Genomic DNA, 16,422 nt, shown 5'->3' with positions numbered 1-16,422 from the left:
CGACACCGAGCGCGGCCGCATCGCGGACCCGACCCCCATCCCCGTCCCAACCCCCATCCCGGTCCCCCCGAGCTCCACGCTGACCGCCGGCCCGGAGGATGGACCAGTCGGTGGCCATCCAGGAGACGCTTCTCGATGGGGCGACGTGTCGAATCATATCCTTTGCCCCGTGCGCGTCCAGGGAAGGGCTGTCGAGTTCGCTCTTTTTCTCTTCCCTTTCTGACCCCTCGACTCCCATCTCAGTTTGCCGTTCCTTGACCCACGCCGCACGCCGTGCAAGGAGCCGTGGCTGCGGGGCAGAGCGTGGAGAGCCGGCTGCTGGGCCTGGTGGAGCGCGGCGGGCAGCACGCGTGGGTGCCGAGATGGGGCAAAGCGGGCTTGTGCTTGGGGAGGGGGAGGGATTTGTGTGGGGTGGGATCTGCCCGGACCGAGGCCATTCCCTCCGCCTCTGCTCCGTGTTCGCAGGATCTACGTTTACACCCACCGGCGGATGGCCATCGCTGCGGAGGACGTGTGGCTGGAGAGGGTTATCCCCATCTCAGAGGGGTTTGCAGTGGAAGAAGGTATTCACGCGCTTCGGGGCTCAGTGGCCACCTCCAGAGGAGGGGATGGAGGGATGTGGAGTCTGTATTTCGTTGTTTACTTGCTGTGCTTTGGGATCTACTCAGCCCATCACGTTTTCTCATCAGTTTGTAATCCTTGGTGAAACTGATGCTTCTTATGGCCCAGCTGAAGGGCTCTGCTTTATCAATCCTGCAATCCAGAGCAGCACTCTGGGCTCCTGCAGGGCTGCACTGCCCACCCCTGTGCCTTCAGGGAGCAGATAGACAGAATCTGACGGCTGTGCTCAGTAATCCAACCTCAAAGTATTAAATCAAATGCTACAATCCTGTCACTCAGCTTTGTAATGGCACTTTTGTTTCTGTTTGCAGTGATACCTGATGGTGACCTTCACGTCATTGGTGAGTTTTGCTGTTGCTGTTATGCCTGTGCTGCTGCAGCCACTGAATCATAGAATCACAGAATGGTTTGAGTTGAAAGGGACCCTTGAAGGACATCTGGTCCAACTCTGCAGCCCAGGACACCCACAGCCCAGCCAGCCTTCTCCTGGTCTGTTGTCACCAGCCTGGCTTTGTTGCTCATTAAGGGGTGGTGCACCCTCCTGGACTTTCCTTTCCCAGTTGCTGTTACCTATTGAAACCCATCTTATCCTTCTTTGTGCCCCTTGCCAAATCCAGTTCCAGCTGAGTCTTGGTCTTTCTGACCCCCCCCCCCCGTGCAGCCTGGCAGCATCCTGTGCTCCTCCCAGGGTACCCATCCCTGTTTCCATCGCGTTCCCAGAACAAAACATATTTCAGAGAGTGATTTTTGCATTTCTTTAATTACATCCTCACGCAAAATGTGAAAGTGAAATGGTAAAACCTGGGCAAACCTGCTGATGAAAGCCTGCAGAGGCATGCTTAGCTGCAGGGAGCAGAGATGGGGCTGTTCCTGAGCAACGGGCAGCACTGATGCATGCTCCTCTCCTCCTCCTGGTGTCACAGGTTCAGATGTGACCGTTCGGATCCGCTCCCAAGGCGATGGGCTCACAGTGCAGCTGCCTTTTGGTTCACACACCCGCACGTTCCTGCAGGAGGTCAGCAAGTGCAGCACAGGTACGTGTGAACACCTTCCTGGAGGTGTTCAAGGCCAGGTTGGATGGGGCCCTAGGCTGCCTGGTCTAGCATTAAATGGGAAGGTTGGTGGCCCTGCATGTGGCAGGGGGGTTGGAGATTCATGATCCTTGAGGTCCCTTCCAACCCTGGCCATTGTGTGATTCTGTGTGCTCAGTGGTAGGGATGCAGGAGCCCAGGATGCATTTGTGCTCACTGCTGAACCTCACACACAGCAGCGATGCTTTGTGTCACCGTTCTGCAGCACCAGGGGGCTCAGCAGAGGGGAGCAGCACGTGGAGGCAGTGCTGTGATACACACCTGCGTGCTGTGCAGTCAGAAGGCCAAACGGAGATTTGCTCTGTGTGTTCCGGGAGACCACAAGCAGAAAGCTGTCTCCTCCCACACTCTGTGCTCGCCCTGTGCTCTCATTTCCTCGGTACCGGCAGCAACCCGGTGCTCTTCCCATCACGGATCCCTCTGGGTTTCTTTTTGGGGGGGGATGGAAGCCCGCTGCACGCTGCTGCTGTCCCAAAGACTTCGTGCTGCGGTCAGGGCCTCAGGGCCGGCCCCGGCTCCTGCGTGGGGCGGGAGGGACGGACAGCCGTCCTCCGGCGGGCGGAGCGAGGCGGAGCGGGGCCGGGGCGGAGCGGGACCGGGGCGGCCGGGTGCCGCGATGTCGGCGGGCGGGCGGCACCGCCAAGGTGAGCGCTTAGAGGGGACCGCAGGGAAGTGCTGGGGCCGGGATTCGAGGTCCGTCCCGTCCCGTCGGAGCCGCCGCGCTCGGGCCGGTGGCGGTGCTCAATCCGCACCGACGTTGGGTCCGAGCGATGGGAGCCTGATGGTTTGAGGGACGGAGGGTCAGGAGGGGTCCGGGCGCTTGCTTAGTGCGTGGTCGTGCTTTGGGGAGGGCACGGTGTCCGCTCGGTGCCGTGGAAGCTCTCCCTGCTGCCCCGAGGGCTGCGGTGAGGGGCGGAGGGTTCGCTCCGAGTAGCAGCGGCTCAGCCCGCGCTCCTGGGCACGGCGGGGGGAGATCGACAGCGGTGGGACCCCGAGGGCCGCGTTGCTGGCCTGGATTCCGGGCTGCGCTTTCCTCGATGGTGAATCCGGTGTCGGTTTTCATGTGCTGTGGCTGCGACCTTTCAGCTGTTCTCGGCCCGGCTGTGGGGCCGCCCCGTGTTGTGCCGTGCCGTGCTTTGCTGTTCGCCTTTTCCCCTCCGGCTCCCGGGAGCTGCTGCTGTGCGAAGGGAGCGAGTGAGAAAGCGCAGAGAGCAGAGCGACGCCGGCGACTCGGCGTGGCGTTCAAAATAGAGGTCAATCCATTTCTGCTTTACCTGCCTTTGGCTGGGCTGTTGCTGCCATTCCTCCTCTCTGTTCTCTGCCGGGAAGAGGTGAATTCTGCAATTCAGACGTGAGACAGCGGCACAAAATACACTGAGCTTTGGATGGGGGAACATCTGTCCAGCTGTGCTGTTTAACACGGGGCTTCAGAGCAACTGGGAAGGACCTGGACGTGTGCTTAGGAGGAAAAGCACTGAGCAGCACCGGAGCCGGGTGCTGTGCTGGGATGTTTTTGTTGCACCTGGAGCGCAGCAATGCCCTTTGCATTGTGAGCTTGTTGGGAAGCAGCTCTCCTATGAAACTCTGCCTCTGAGCTGTGACAAAATCGCCTTCTCAAGGTTTTGTTGTGTGTTTCTTCAGGCTGAGTTGTTCAGGGATCTCTCTTTACTTTTATTCCCTCTTAGAAGAAGAAAGCACCTTCACACAAGGTCTCTGGGGACGGCAAGTAATACAGAGTGAGGGTTTCTCTGCTGTTTCCCATAATATCTCCTGTCGTTACGGGATCATGAGCACTGAGCAAGAGACTCCCATATGCAAAAGCACATTTAAATAGTGTGCAAATGCTGCCATTTGCTGATAGAGCACTACTGGTGCCTTCTGTCTTGTGTGGATTAAGGCTGGTGAATGCATCAGGGGATCTGGGAAGGGATTTTAATGGGCTTTAGCTTCTGTGGTCGTTGTTCCCAATTTGAGTTAGGCCCCTTGTCTAGAGCCCTGTGTGTGTGTGCAGACTCAGCCTGTGTGCTCCTGTGCAGGGAGGGGTGGGCTGGATGCGCTGCTGCAAGCAATGCTTGGCACAGGTAGTTCTCCCTTCTGGGTGCTGAGCTGCATCTGACTTTATCTGAAGGTAGGATACACCTTGCTGCTGTAGAATGGTGTTGGAATGTTGCTGCATGCTTTTCATAGCAAGTCTTTGTTGCCTCTGAAGTCCCTTCTAACTGCAAATCCTGGGTCAGGCTGTCTGTGTTCTGCTGCTCTCTTATCCCTGGTTCTTGTTGGTTCTGTGCCCCCCTCAGGGATTACATGAGGTTGTGCATTGCTAAAATATTCCACGTTGGTTTGCCAAATGATGGACCCCTTCTAGTTAGATACAAACTTATCTGAAGGAAACAGCCCATTTCCAGGGCTAATCTCTTCCTTAGAAGAATGCGACATAAAAGTTATTGCTGTTAATGAGGTTCAAACATGAAGGTGTGACGCGTGGCCATGATCTTTGTGTCACACAGTGCTGCACAGCACACAGCAGCCAGACATCTCCCATGCTGCCCAGCGTTGTCCAAATAGAGCCCAAACTTCTGCTCCCCGCTCCAAAAGCAGCAGCAGTTCAATTCCTGCTCCCTTTACTGCCAAAGTTCGAGTTGGTTCACATCACTGGCGAGATGCACAGCGTGGTGCTTATCAGGAGCACTGCAGGGGCTCAGGCAGCTCTGAATCAGTGCTTAATGCCTGCAGAGAGCACACACAGCTCCATCCCAGCGCACACAACAGGGGCGCTTTGGGTTGGATGGGCTCTGAGGGAGCGCTGTGCTGCAGTGGTGCTGCTGGTGGAGGTTTTGTCTTATCCAAGTCTGCTCCTGCTCAGCACTGTGGGGCTGTGTGTGATCCGTAATGAGGTTTGAATCATGTGCTCGTGGAAGCAGCCACTGATTAATCCTCTTAGACAGCCTTTCTTCTCAGAGGGCTCTTTGAGCACAAGAGGTTTTCCAGGCTGTGAATGCGACCCCTTCTTGTCGGTGTGTTTATACTCAGAGTACTCAGAGTTCTGTCTGTAGGATCTGCTCGTGCCCCGGAGGATGCACTACAGCAGCAATAATACTTAATCATTTATCTCAGCTGTGCTCAGCTGAATGAATGGAACCTTATGAGCTGAAGAGCATCTTCTGTGTCATCTTCAGATTTGCGTGCCACGTGTCGTAGCCCTGAGATTGCCTTCTGTGCGTGGACATATGGAAAAGCGATGCAAAATTCTCTGTTTTGCCCCTTGTAGGAGCAGAATGTTGTGGCTGAAACAAGCGCTGCAGGCTCTCTAAATTTTGCTAACCAAGTGCCACATAATTACTGTTGTACCTGAATCTAATTGCATTTGCATAGGGTCTGCCCCGTTGTTTTCTTTTTTAGGGAGTGTGATTTGCATTGAGGCACTGTTTCTGCTGCAGTGTGGTGGGTTTGCACAGGGGCTGTACTGCACTGCTTTGCAGGAGGGGCTCCCGTGCTTTGCTGTGCTGCTGCAGACAAGCAGAAAGCCTTTAAATAGCAGTGTGCTTTTTATTTTCTTCTTCCTTTCCTTGTACTTCCTGTCTTGCTTCAGAAAGGGAAAGCTTATTATCCGTGCTGCTTTCTGCATGCCTGGGATAAAGCCCAGGGGGGTGGGCAGCTCTGCAGCCCTGTGCCACGCTGTGTGTCCCTCCTGCCTATGGCTGTGCCCCACCAGCCCATCAGATAAGTGACAGATCCCGAGATAACCGAGGTGCTTTGGTTCTCTGTACAGACCTAAGCTACGTTGGTTTCCCTTCTGTTTGCCTGTGGTTGCTAAGTTAAACGCCCCTTTGTGTTTCATGTGAAACTTTCTTTTTCTTTCCAGAAGCAGTTGGCTCTGAAGGCATCAAGCAGAATGGAAAGAAGCTTGCAGTCAATCCAGGCTGGAGCCAGGACAGCACTGACAGGGGTGCTCCCAGGTATGGATTCTGTCTGACTTCACTTGAATCACATTCAAAGCGATTCTTTTCTGGGTGCTTCTGTGGAATGGTGGGTAGCAGGAACGAGCTGCAGTGGGCAAGCTGATGGTGTTCTGGTGTTGAGAGGAAGAAGGAGAAATTGCAGAGTGCTTGCTATCTGGTTTCCTGGTTTTCATCTGGAAAGCAAGAGGAGGAACTTGGTCTCTGTGGTCCCAGTGTGTCTGAGCAGGGCACCAGCACAGGGTATGTGGCTGCTGCATTATCTGCTTCTATCTGCTAGCACTCACCACAGGTACCAGGATCTAGAGCGGCTTCTTGAGAAGAGAACCCTAAGATCCTATTTAAGAGAGGAAAAATGAAGTCCAGCATCAGCATGCTATCAAAACTGGAGTGGGAATTCCTGTGCTGCCTCTTGGAGCCAGTCCTGCCAGTCCCCCTATTTGGGCATATTTTGCTGTGTAGTGGGACAGGACTGGCTGCTGTTGTTTGTTTTGAATGCAGAGAGCTTTGGCTTAGGGCCACCCCATCTCATAGATGCACTCCTAGAATGTTAAGAGTTTCATTTTCCAGTTCCCAGGACTTTGTGGACCTTGCTGCATATCCTTCAAAGTCCGTCTCTGTGCCATCCTTGGCATTCACGTGCAGGTTGTTGACCTTACATTTATATCATATGCTTGCTTGTGGGAACTCCTGAGCTGTGTCAAAAGGAGCTTGCAGTAACTCACAGAGCCACGAGATACTAAACAAAACCCCCCACCCACCCCTTGCCTCCTTACTAGACAGAAATGGGAATTTTCTCCTACAAAAACAGTTTTGCATTCTTCTACTGTCATCTGAAGGGTTGAGCAGAGGGCGATTGGCATCTGCCTGTTCCAAGGAGCAGGAAATGTGTATGGTTTTATATCAACATCCAGGCGGGCAAAATCAGCCCTGACCCGACAGGCTGCACTGGGTGAGCCAGAAGGATTTGTTCTTTCAGTTGGTTAAACTGGTTTTATCTAGAGAAGCTCTGAGCTGTCATCAGAAGCGCTCGTTTCGCTCTTGTCTGCTCGTTCTGAGCACTGGCTGGTGAAACAGAGAGGAAGATTTGGATCGCGTCCTCAGCAGCAGAACGAAGTTGGTCAGGGTGTGTTCTTATCCTGTGCTTCATCTCACAGTTCTGCATTTGCTTGCAGGCAAAGCAAACTCAAACCAGAGGTGACAACAGAAATGGTGCAGTCCTCCAGCATGATGGTCTCAAACATGGCTTCAGTCTTAGCAGAATCAAAGTTTGGGCTACGAGATACTATTGTCAAATCTGAGCTTGTGCAAAGGGAGGATTCCTACACGTACATCCAGAACTTCAGGTAATGATCAGTCCTGATTTTGGAAGTGGGATGAGAGGTTTTCTGTGCCTGGAGGTGCATTGGTTCCATGCAGCCCTGCCATCTCTCTCACTGCTTCAGGTCACTGTTTAACATTGCTGCTGTTCTAATGAGCTCCTAAGAGCTTAGGAGGAATAATCTAATGATGAGCAAAAACTTTTCTGTGGTCAAGCTCCACCTGTGCTGGTGATGCAATGAATTTGTCATTTCAGACTGCTACTGCACAGCTCAATCAATGTGTTTTTATACTGTATGCAAAAAATGTGTGTGTTTCTGGAAAACAGGCACATAAAGGTGCTACTGTAATTAAATCACTGTAGGAATTTAAGCTCTGCCACGTTGTCTTAACGTCCCTCTGGAAACAAGGTACTCCTAAATAATTAGTAATTACTTGGGTTAATAATAGTGATATTTGCAGCTCTGGGATTTAGCAAAAGTGAATTTCTTTGCAGGTTTTTTGTTGGGACTTACAATGTGAATGGTCAGTCCCCCAAAGAAAGCCTCCAGCCTTGGCTGAGATGTGACTCTGCACCTCCAGACATTTACTGTGTTGGGTGAGTGCCTCCCTCCTGTTCTTCCCTCCAAACCTCAGCCCTGGTTTGTTTTGCTTGTGAAGGCATAGCATGGAGGTGTTCAGCCAGGACAGCTGAGGAATGTTTGCATTGCCTTACTCTGCTGCACTGCTTCAGAGTGTGTGTGTGTGCATAGCCTGGAAGGGCTGTTCTGGTGGTTGGGCTCTTTGGCACTGCAGTTTTGCATCATCTTTAATGCGGTTCAATATAACTTAGCTTTACATTTAACATACCTCTGAAATGAGCATATCTGAAAATTCAAATTCAGTTATAATTTAGAGCATAAACTGTTTTAGTTCTTTCCTGGAGGGAAGGGCTGGAGTTATAAACAAGTGTGTGCATCCACGGGTTCCTTCCTCTAATGCAGTTTCCAGGAGCTTGATCTGAGTAAAGAAGCCTTCTTTTTCAATGACACACCGAAGGAAGAAGAATGGTTTAAAGCTGTAACTGATAGCCTTCACCCAGACGCCAAGTATGCAAAGGTAAATGTCACTTCTGGGGAGGTTTGAGTGTGGAATCTTTTTCCAGTCGGGCCTCTTTTCACCTTGTTCTCCTGTTTTCAATCGCTGTGTCTTTCAGAGGGGCATTGTCTGCAGGCTTTTGCTCAGTCAGAAGGTGACGTAGGCAGTGTTACTGTGCAGAATGCCAAGGCAGAGGGCAGGCAGGACAGCTGGGCGCCATGCCTTAGTGGAGCTCCTCCGGTTTGGGGGTAGAGAATAGGAAGCATCTGATTGTTTGCCCTGTCTGTCTCCTGGTATGCATGCTTGAATGAGCTGTCAAGGCATCTTGGAAGGAATACTGCTTGTGTTTTGGCTCCTTCTCCTTACTTCTGCTTTGTCTCTCATCAGTTGTCTAAGGGAAGCTCCTTCTATGGGCTGCCTGTGCCTCGGGCTTTGCTTTGGGCTTCTGCTTCCTTTACTTCAGCATTGCTCCCTGGCTCCCTCCTGTGCTGTGCTGCTGGAGTGCCTGTAACTGTGTGTCCAGGTGGTCTGTTGGATGAGCCTGCAGCTCTCCTTTGCGTATACTCTGACCTGTGTTCTGGGCTGGGAGGCAATGTGCCTTCTCCTGTTCTGGTATTTAATGCAACAGGATCTGTTTTTCAGGTGAAACTTGTGCGACTCGTGGGAATAATGCTTCTGTTGTATGTGAAAGCAGACCTTGCTTTGAACATCTCTGAGGTGGAAATTGAGACTGTGGGAACTGGCATCATGGGGAGGATGGTAAGAATTGACAACAGACTTTGGAGAACCCTGGCAGCCCATCTCCTCGGATGTAGAGGTTATTCTTCCAGCTAAAAGATGCAGCTGCCTTTAGAAATGCATGTGGTGGCTCAGGGTGTTTGCTGGAGGGAACCACCATCTGCTCTCAAAGCCTTACAGAGCTTGAAAGCTTTTTCCCAATGGCATGTGTTGGGCTGTGTGAGGCCATGAGGTTTGATGGTGGCTGTGGTTTTGCCTAAGGCAATCAATGTGAGGAAACACAAGCACAAGAAACCTGTCCTTCCAGATTATAGTTTTCCTGAGGGGGACTTAGTGGCCTCTTGCCATTCTGCTCCATTGGAATGAAATCTGTGTCCTTTCACTGTCATTTCTGCAGCTGTAACTTGGCAGAGGTGTTTTGGACCAGCTGAGCCACATACTTCCTCCTCCACTTTCAAATCTTTACGTTCTATGTTGAAAGGTTTAGTTTGTTGCTAGACAGGTTTCAGGACTGATGAAGCAACTGACCAGCACTCTTACTGATTTGAACTTCCTTTAGTGTTAGCTAAATCCTGAGTTACAAACTGGGCTCTGTGTGTTTGCCTGCCACCTTCCGTTGCTGTGTGTGATCCTCACCTGAGCTAAAATTCACAAAGCAGTTATCGCCTGCAGTTATCAGTTGGCTTTTCAGCCTTTTTTTCTTCTGGAATTTGTGGTCTGCCTCAGTGTCTTCTGGGTTGTCTGCTGCTATTAACTCATTTCTGGATTCATCTGTTGAGTACAGAAAAGTTTCTGAGCGCTGTATTTCTCTTTCAGGGTAACAAAGGAGGTGTTGCCATAAGGTTTAAATTCCACAACACAAGTGTGTGCGTTGTGAATTCTCACCTTGCTGCTCACACGGAGGAATATGAGAGGAGGAACCAGGACTTCAAAGACATTTGCTCTCGGATGCAGTTCTGCCAATCGAATCCCAGTTTGCCACCTCTCACTATCAGCAAACACGAGTATGCTTCTTGTTTGGTTGTGTGGATCACTGCAGGAAGCAAGACAGAGCGTTGTGAATGTGGTGGGCTGGGATGTGAGGAGGGTGGCTAATGCTTTAATTGCTAGCCTGGAAAGGCCAGAAACACTTCTCTATAACTCTGGTTTTGATAGTGGTCACCTATATGGTTCTGGCAAGTCACTTGGCCACTTATGCTCTAACAAGCCTTGTTTTAGTTCCTGCAGGAAGCAGGAAGGGGGCAATAATACACATGAATCTCCTCAATGTGTTTTGGTGTTTAGTGAGGAATATAAAAAGCACTAGCTGTGTAAAGATGGTGACAAACATGCAGAGTGGGAATTAAAAGCAGCAAAGGCGGAAAAAGTGGCTGCTCATTCAAGTTCCAACTCTTGCTTGTGTGCTGTGGTGCAGGAAGACAGACACAACACCCACCTGATCATGGGGAGATTAGGGAGCTCACACGGGCATCTTTGGGCCCACGTGCAGACTTCTGGTCTACGTTCTCTTGCAGTGTGATCTTGTGGTTGGGTGACCTCAACTATCGGCTGGAGGAGCTGGATGTGACGAAAGTGAAGCAGCTTGTAGATGAGAAAGCATTTTCAGAGCTTTGCCAATACGACCAGGTACTGATGCCTCAACCACCTGCAGGTGGTGCTGAGTGTGCTTAATGAGGGACTGCTCACGTACTCCTCAGCCTTCTCAGTGCTGAACATCTCCCCTTTAGCTCCTATGGGAGTTGGGCTTGAGCTCGTTCCATTTTCCTTCTTTTTTTCTCCTGTAGCTGAAGAGGCAAATGAATGCAAAAGCTGTCTTTGAAGGCTTTACAGAGGGAGAGATTTCTTTCCAGCCAACATACAAATACGACGCTGGCTGTGATGAGTGGGACACGAGGTACAGTGATTGCTTCATATGTGACGCTCCTGTTATCCTCGAAGGCAGTAAAAATAAAGTGAAAAAGAAATAGAGAAATGGGCCTTGTTCTGGTTTCTGGCAGAGCAGTGTTCTGCCTTGCATTGTTATTCCACCTGAACTGTGCCTGGAAGCTGTAATTTTCACCTCTGTCCTAGTGAGAAGTGCCGTGTTCCAGCTTGGTGTGATCGGATACTGTGGAAAGGGCAGAACGTTGCTCAGCTGAGCTACCGCAGCCATATGGCTCTGAAGATCAGCGACCATAAGCCAGTTAGCTCCGTGTTTGATATTGGGGTAAGTGTGTCAGTGCTGAAGGAAATTAAGTCTCCTGACCGTGTCGTGTGTGTGGGTGGAGGAGGGAGGCTCTCCTGCTGGATTGTCCCCACTTTTATGGCATCCACATGGAGCAAGGGCTGGGTAATACTGAGCATGATAAGATAAGCTTGTGTTAAGTGATGCTTCTCTTAAGTTATTCTGTCAAAGTGTATCTGCAGGTATTTTTTTAGATGTATTCTTTTTCTTTAATCATTTTCTTCAGGAGCTTGCAATGCAGGAACACTACATCACTGGCAGCCCAGGAGTGTGCTGTCAAACTTCATAAATAACAAACAAATAAGCAAAAGCCCTGACCGTGTGATTCTCTTGCTGGTTATAGCAAGGTCCTTTACTGCTGGATCCTGAGGAGATCTCAGAGCAGTAGTGCTCCAAGGAGCTCTGTTCTTCGAATACATTGCACTGCTAAAATGGAATCACTTCATGTTTCGGGCCCACATATTATAGCTCACCTGCAGAGGCACCGTAAACACAAATTAGTGCTGTGTGTGCCCTTTTCAGGTGAAAGTTGTGAACGAGGAGCTCTACCGAAAGGTCTTTGAGGAAATCGTGCGCTCCCTGGATAAGGTGGAGAACGCCAACATTCCCTCGGTGACCCTCTCCCAAAGAGAGGTAGGGTCTGTTCATCTGCTGTGAGTTGCTGGACAAATCAAGCATTCCCAGACCCTAGATGTCATTTCCAGACCCTAGATGTCATTTCCAGACCCTAGATGTGTTTTCTCGTGGTAGCATTATGTTAGATGGATGTTGGACCATGTGGTCTGGTTCCAGTCAAGTACAGGCTACTGAGCTGAAACATACAGCCACGTTATGAGATGGAGAATAAAAGGGCAGTTTCAAGTAACAGCAAGTTCTTGGAAACATAAAATGTAAAATTCTGAGGGATTTGGAGAAGGTCACAAGACCAGCATTTGCTTTGTGTGTTGGGGACTATAAAAGATAAGTAACCGAGAGGCTTACAGATACCTTGTTCTCAAATTCCACTGGGGTTATTTGAGGGGAGCATTGGTTTTAAAGGGCACGCTGCTGCAGTGTGTAAATAAGTGTAATCCTTTTTAATCCTGGAAGAGGCGGGATGTGGGAGCAAGAGGGTTAATCTGGGTATCTTGCTGCTTAATGATTAAACTATGGGGCAGCAATGGGAGGAATTGCTGCTGGTGCTTGGCGTGGGGGGATTGGCTGATGATGTTGGCTGATGATGTTGGCTGACGTTTGTTTCTAGTTCCACTTTGAGGACGTCAAATACATGCAGCTGCAGGTAGAGAAGTTTACAATCCGCAATGGACCAGTGCCCTGCCAGTTTGAATTTATCAGCAAACCAGATGAGGTTACCTACTGCAAGGAGTGGCTGATGGCTAATCCTAGTCAAGGCTTTCTGCTGCCAGGTGAGTTCCTCACTGTTCATTTCATGTAATGAGCTAATTATTGTAACGTGTTGGCTTTGTTCTTTTTGCTATTTTGAGAGTGCTGTGCTTGTTTACAAGTTGATTGGTTTAATGCCTTTTTTAAAACTCAGTATTGTTTTCTTATCTTCTGTCAGGTTCTGAGATCACAATTGAGTTGGAACTGTTTGTTAATAAATCAACAGCTACACACTTGAACTCTGGAGAAGAAAAACTTGAAGACATTTTGGTCTTGCATCTCGACAGGGGGAAGGATTATTTTCTGTCTGTAACAGGAAACTACTTGCCCAGTTGCTTTGGGTCTCCCATTCATACGCTGTGTTACATGAGGGAACCGATCCAAGACATGTCTGCAGAATCCATTCGGAATCTTGTGAGTTAAAGATAAGCTTCCCTTCTGAACAGACACCATTAAAACTAGGTGATTGTCTTATTTGTTGCCACAGAGCCTTCTTTCGCTCACCCGGTCCATAGTCTGAAAATGCTGATACATCTCCACGCCTTGTTTTAGTGCTTTGTTTGGGTACAGCACTGACAGTAATATGCCATTTGCTCTGCTTGCACGTTGAAAAAAGGTGCGTGCAAAGTGTGATTGAGAGCATCTTTTTCTGTTTGTGCTTATGATACAATTGTGCCTGACACAGCAGTCTGTGAAAGCTGGGGAGTGCAGCTGCACAGTTTAACAAGTCCTAGTTCTCAGCTGTAAACTCTGTGAAGCGATTTGCAGAGTTGAACAAGAAGCTGGCTAGCTCACTTTGTTCCCTGTTTATTTTTTCCTCCTTACCTCTCTCTCTCAGACCCTGATGCCACTGGAAATGAGTGATAGTGCTACTCAAGCTGAAAAGCCTCTGGAAATTCCCAAAGAGCTGTGGATGATGGTGGATCACTTATACCGCAATGCTTCCCAGCAGGTTGGCAGTGCTTGTGCTGGAGCTGCAGAATAATTTGTTGGCGTTTGGTTAAGGTTTGGGGAAGGTGGCAACCATTGCTAAGTGTGGATGTTTGGCTGATGGTAAAGAGTGAAAATGAATATTTTTGAGATAAGAGATTCTATTACCCTGATTTGCAGGGTTTGTGAAGGCAATGCAGTCTGTGTGTGGCATACACCAGCAGCTCTCCCTTTGCTTTGCTCTTTACTGCAGTCTCATAGCCTTCCTAAAATTGCTCATGTTTGTGCTGATAGCTACCAACCTAGGGATATTTTTCCTGCCATTTCATAATTTTGGCTTAATTTACTCAAATAACTTCTGTTTCCCCTTGAGACTGATCAATGATGGCCTTTGCAGGAGGACCTATTTCAGCAACCAGGCCTCAGGTCTGAATTTGAGCAGATCCGAGACTGTTTGGACAAAGGAATGCATGATACCCTCCGTATCCTTTCAGGCTGATGTCTGATTGGGCTCACTATGCCCAAGCAAAAGATCAAAGCTGAGAAAGGTTTGATCAGTCTTTTGTGCTCCGTCATGGTTTTTAAACTGCTCTCTGTCATCTCGTGGTAACTGAGATGTGCTGCTCTTTGCTATCAGTCCTAATGCCTCTGCTGAGTCCTTGTTGTATTGATGCACGGTTGTTGATTAACTACATCAGTATCTAATTGCCAATGGAAACAGTTTGCTATGTGGGGCCAGGCAATTTGACTCAAAGCTGTGAACAGCAGTTCTCGGAGACCTTAGCAAAGATCAGTGTTTTAGCAGACATACTGCCAAAATAGACCACGCTGTGCTTACCTCTTCCTTAACCACCTTTGGACCAGTTGGCAGCAACCACTCGGTAGCAGAGGCGCTGCTGCTCTTCTTGGAAAGCCTGCCAGAGCCAGTCATCTGCTACAGGTACTACAGCAGCTGTTTGGAGTGTGCCAACAACTACCTGCTGAGCAGCCAGGTAATGCCAGCTTCAATGGGGGACCACTTCTGGAAGGGGGTAGACTGGTTTACTCTAGACAAATTACAGCATTTTGCTATGAGAAATGTAATCTTATCATAAAAGAAATGATGCAGAACTTGGGTTATTAAGAGCTGTTCTCATATACAGGCAGTGTGATGTTGGTAGTAGACAAAGCTCCCAAGTTATTGTTTCTTCAATATATGTTGGTTTTTTTTCTCCACCCAGATTATCTCTAACCTGCCAGAGTGCCATAAAAATGTGTTTGAATATCTAATGGCATTTCTACGAGAACTACTGAAAAATTCAGGGAAGAACAATTTGGATGTGAATATTCTAGGTAAGGCAAGCAAAATAACCATTCTGTTCAGAGGGGTTTTTCAGTTAGTAGGACACATTTCTCGAAAGCAATTGCAGTCATGGTCTCCATAGAAAAATGGATTTTGCATCCTTGCAGTAGCCAGAAAAAAAGTTTTATGGTGTCACAGAGAGGTCAGTGTGTCATCAGCTTTATCTAACCCCTCCTGAAACCAGGCTCTCTCTCATTACAACTAATTGAGATTGGTGGAATTACCCTTAATAGCTTGCTGTTGACTGGTGCTCTCTTTTCTCTCTCTCTCTTTTAAAAATGCAGCTAGTATATTTGGTGGCTTGTTACTTAGACCTCCTCCTGGACATCCTATGCCTGATATAACGGAAAAGAGGAAAGCTCAGCAATTTATCCATCAGTTCCTCCTGAAAGAGAACAATTTATCATGACTTTCAGATGCAGCTAATCTGACTTTTAGATATGAAACTACTGTAAAGAAAAAAATGTACAGTATATCAGTTTTTTTTTTTTTTTTTTTTTTAAATCACAGTATTTTATACAATCTTTTGCTATTAAATGCAGCTCAGGCATTTAGAATCAGGTGTCACTGTTAATAAGCTGTAAAGTATATTGAATCTAAATAAGCTGTACGTAGACAAGCAAAAATATAAAAGCTGATATTTACTCTTGTATTTAACTTGTATTAAAGCACAGAATTTTTAAGTCCTTATTATTTAAATAAAAACATCTCAGTGCATTTTCCAGCTTTGGGCTCTTGGTTTTAAGTGTGCTTTAAGTCACACCTGTTACAGGCACGGAGCAGCTCTACCCACTGTAGGATACGAGCATTTCCATGCCTTCCCCAGCACGCTGTAACCCTATGGGAGCGTGCAGCACCACAAAGCAGCACTGCAATCAAGGACAAGACCCTGGGCTACAGAAAGATGGGTAGTTTTAAATCCAGCTGCTGGCTGATGGCCCAGCATTGATCAGCACCACGGGCTTCTGCCTCATTGGGGTGGGCCTGGGTGGTGGTTCAGGGCTACTCAACATTCCTCATCCCTTCATAAAGATGCAGCAGTACTCAGCGTGCAGTGGTGGAGCAGTTTGTTGTCTGGTGTCTGATGATCAGGGGCCTGGAGCACCTCCCCTGCGAAGACAGGCAGAGGGAGCTGAGCTTGTTCAGCCTGCAGAAAAGGCTATGAGGAGACCTCATTGCAGCCTTTGGTTCCTGAATGGAGACTACAAACAGGAACGAATCAACTCTTTAAAAGGGAAGATAACAGCAGGACAACGGAAATAGTTTGAAGTTCAGGGAGGGGAGATTGAGGTTGGATGTCAGGGGGAAGTTCTTTACAGAGAGAGTGGTGAGGTGCTGGAACAGCTGCCCAGAGAGGCTGTGATGCCCCATCCATCCCTGGAGGTGTTCAAGGCCGGGATGATGGAGCCTTGGGCAGCCTAGGCTGGTATTGAATGGGAGGTTGGTGGCCCTGAGATCCATGATCCTTGAGGTCCCTTCCAACCCGGGCCATTCTGTGATTCTGTGATGTGGCCTTGGGGGATCCTGAGGGTCAGTTTGGACAACGAAGCTCTGAGGAAAACCTCATTTTAGCTCTACTTCCGACTTTGTCTAGGGAGGAAACCGCACAAACGGGCACACAGCTGCAATTTGTTCCCTACTGTGCGACTGATTTAAGGCTATGAGTTTATTTAAGCAGGAGCTGGGCTCCGCGTCCGCTCTTCCCTGCCGCTCCTCATCGCCCCACACCCCGTTCCCCTC

General features: G+C 49.1%; 1 protein-coding gene across 2 annotated transcripts; it reads left to right on the top strand.

Annotated features, from left to right (window-relative positions):
* Window positions 1-31: 31 nt before the first annotated feature.
* Window positions 32-15,399, top strand: INPP5B (inositol polyphosphate-5-phosphatase B). 2 transcript variants are annotated; one of them, XM_042885155.1, is made up of 22 exons: window positions 32-155; window positions 271-350; window positions 466-563; window positions 933-962; window positions 1,545-1,655; window positions 5,575-5,668; window positions 6,844-7,014; window positions 7,485-7,586; window positions 7,972-8,086; window positions 8,708-8,824; window positions 9,620-9,807; window positions 10,318-10,429; window positions 10,588-10,697; window positions 10,874-11,009; window positions 11,550-11,660; window positions 12,271-12,433; window positions 12,589-12,824; window positions 13,249-13,362; window positions 13,738-13,822; window positions 14,205-14,332; window positions 14,561-14,672; window positions 14,967-15,399. In XM_042885155.1, the coding sequence occupies exons 1-22, from the start codon at window positions 99-101 to the stop codon at window positions 15,089-15,091; spliced, it is 2,595 nt and encodes an 864-aa protein (XP_042741089.1). In that variant the 5' UTR covers window positions 32-98; the 3' UTR covers window positions 15,092-15,399. The 2 variants fall into 2 exon arrangements, with proteins under 2 accessions (XP_042741089.1, XP_042741090.1); XM_042885156.1 differs by lacking the exons at window positions 32-155; window positions 271-350; window positions 466-563; window positions 933-962; window positions 1,545-1,655 and adding an exon at window positions 2,304-2,356.
* The last annotated feature ends 1,023 nt before the right edge of the window (window positions 15,400-16,422 follow it).

This window comes from Lagopus leucura, unplaced genomic scaffold (genome assembly GCF_019238085.1).
Source record: "Lagopus leucura isolate 7727_CA_CO unplaced genomic scaffold, USGS_WTPT01 Super-Scaffold_100048, whole genome shotgun sequence".
NCBI lineage: Eukaryota > Metazoa > Chordata > Aves > Galliformes > Phasianidae > Lagopus > Lagopus leucura.
Note: the sequence above shows the minus strand (reverse complement) of the source record. Positions and strands in the feature narration are given on the sequence as shown.

What these genes read in the sequence shown, in the direction of transcription:
- INPP5B (XM_042885155.1), top strand. Translation starts at nt 99, where the DNA reads ATGGACCAGTCGGTGGCCATCCAGGAGACGCTTCTCGATGGGGCGACG. An exon ending in CAGAATCCATTCGGAATCTT is followed by an intron (nt 12,825 to 13,248) that starts GTGAGTTAAAGA and finishes TCTCTCTCTCAG; the next exon opens with ACCCTGATGCCACTGGAAAT. An exon ending in AGGAATGCATGATACCCTCC is followed by an intron (nt 13,823 to 14,204) that starts GTATCCTTTCAG and finishes CCTTTGGACCAG; the next exon opens with TTGGCAGCAACCACTCGGTA.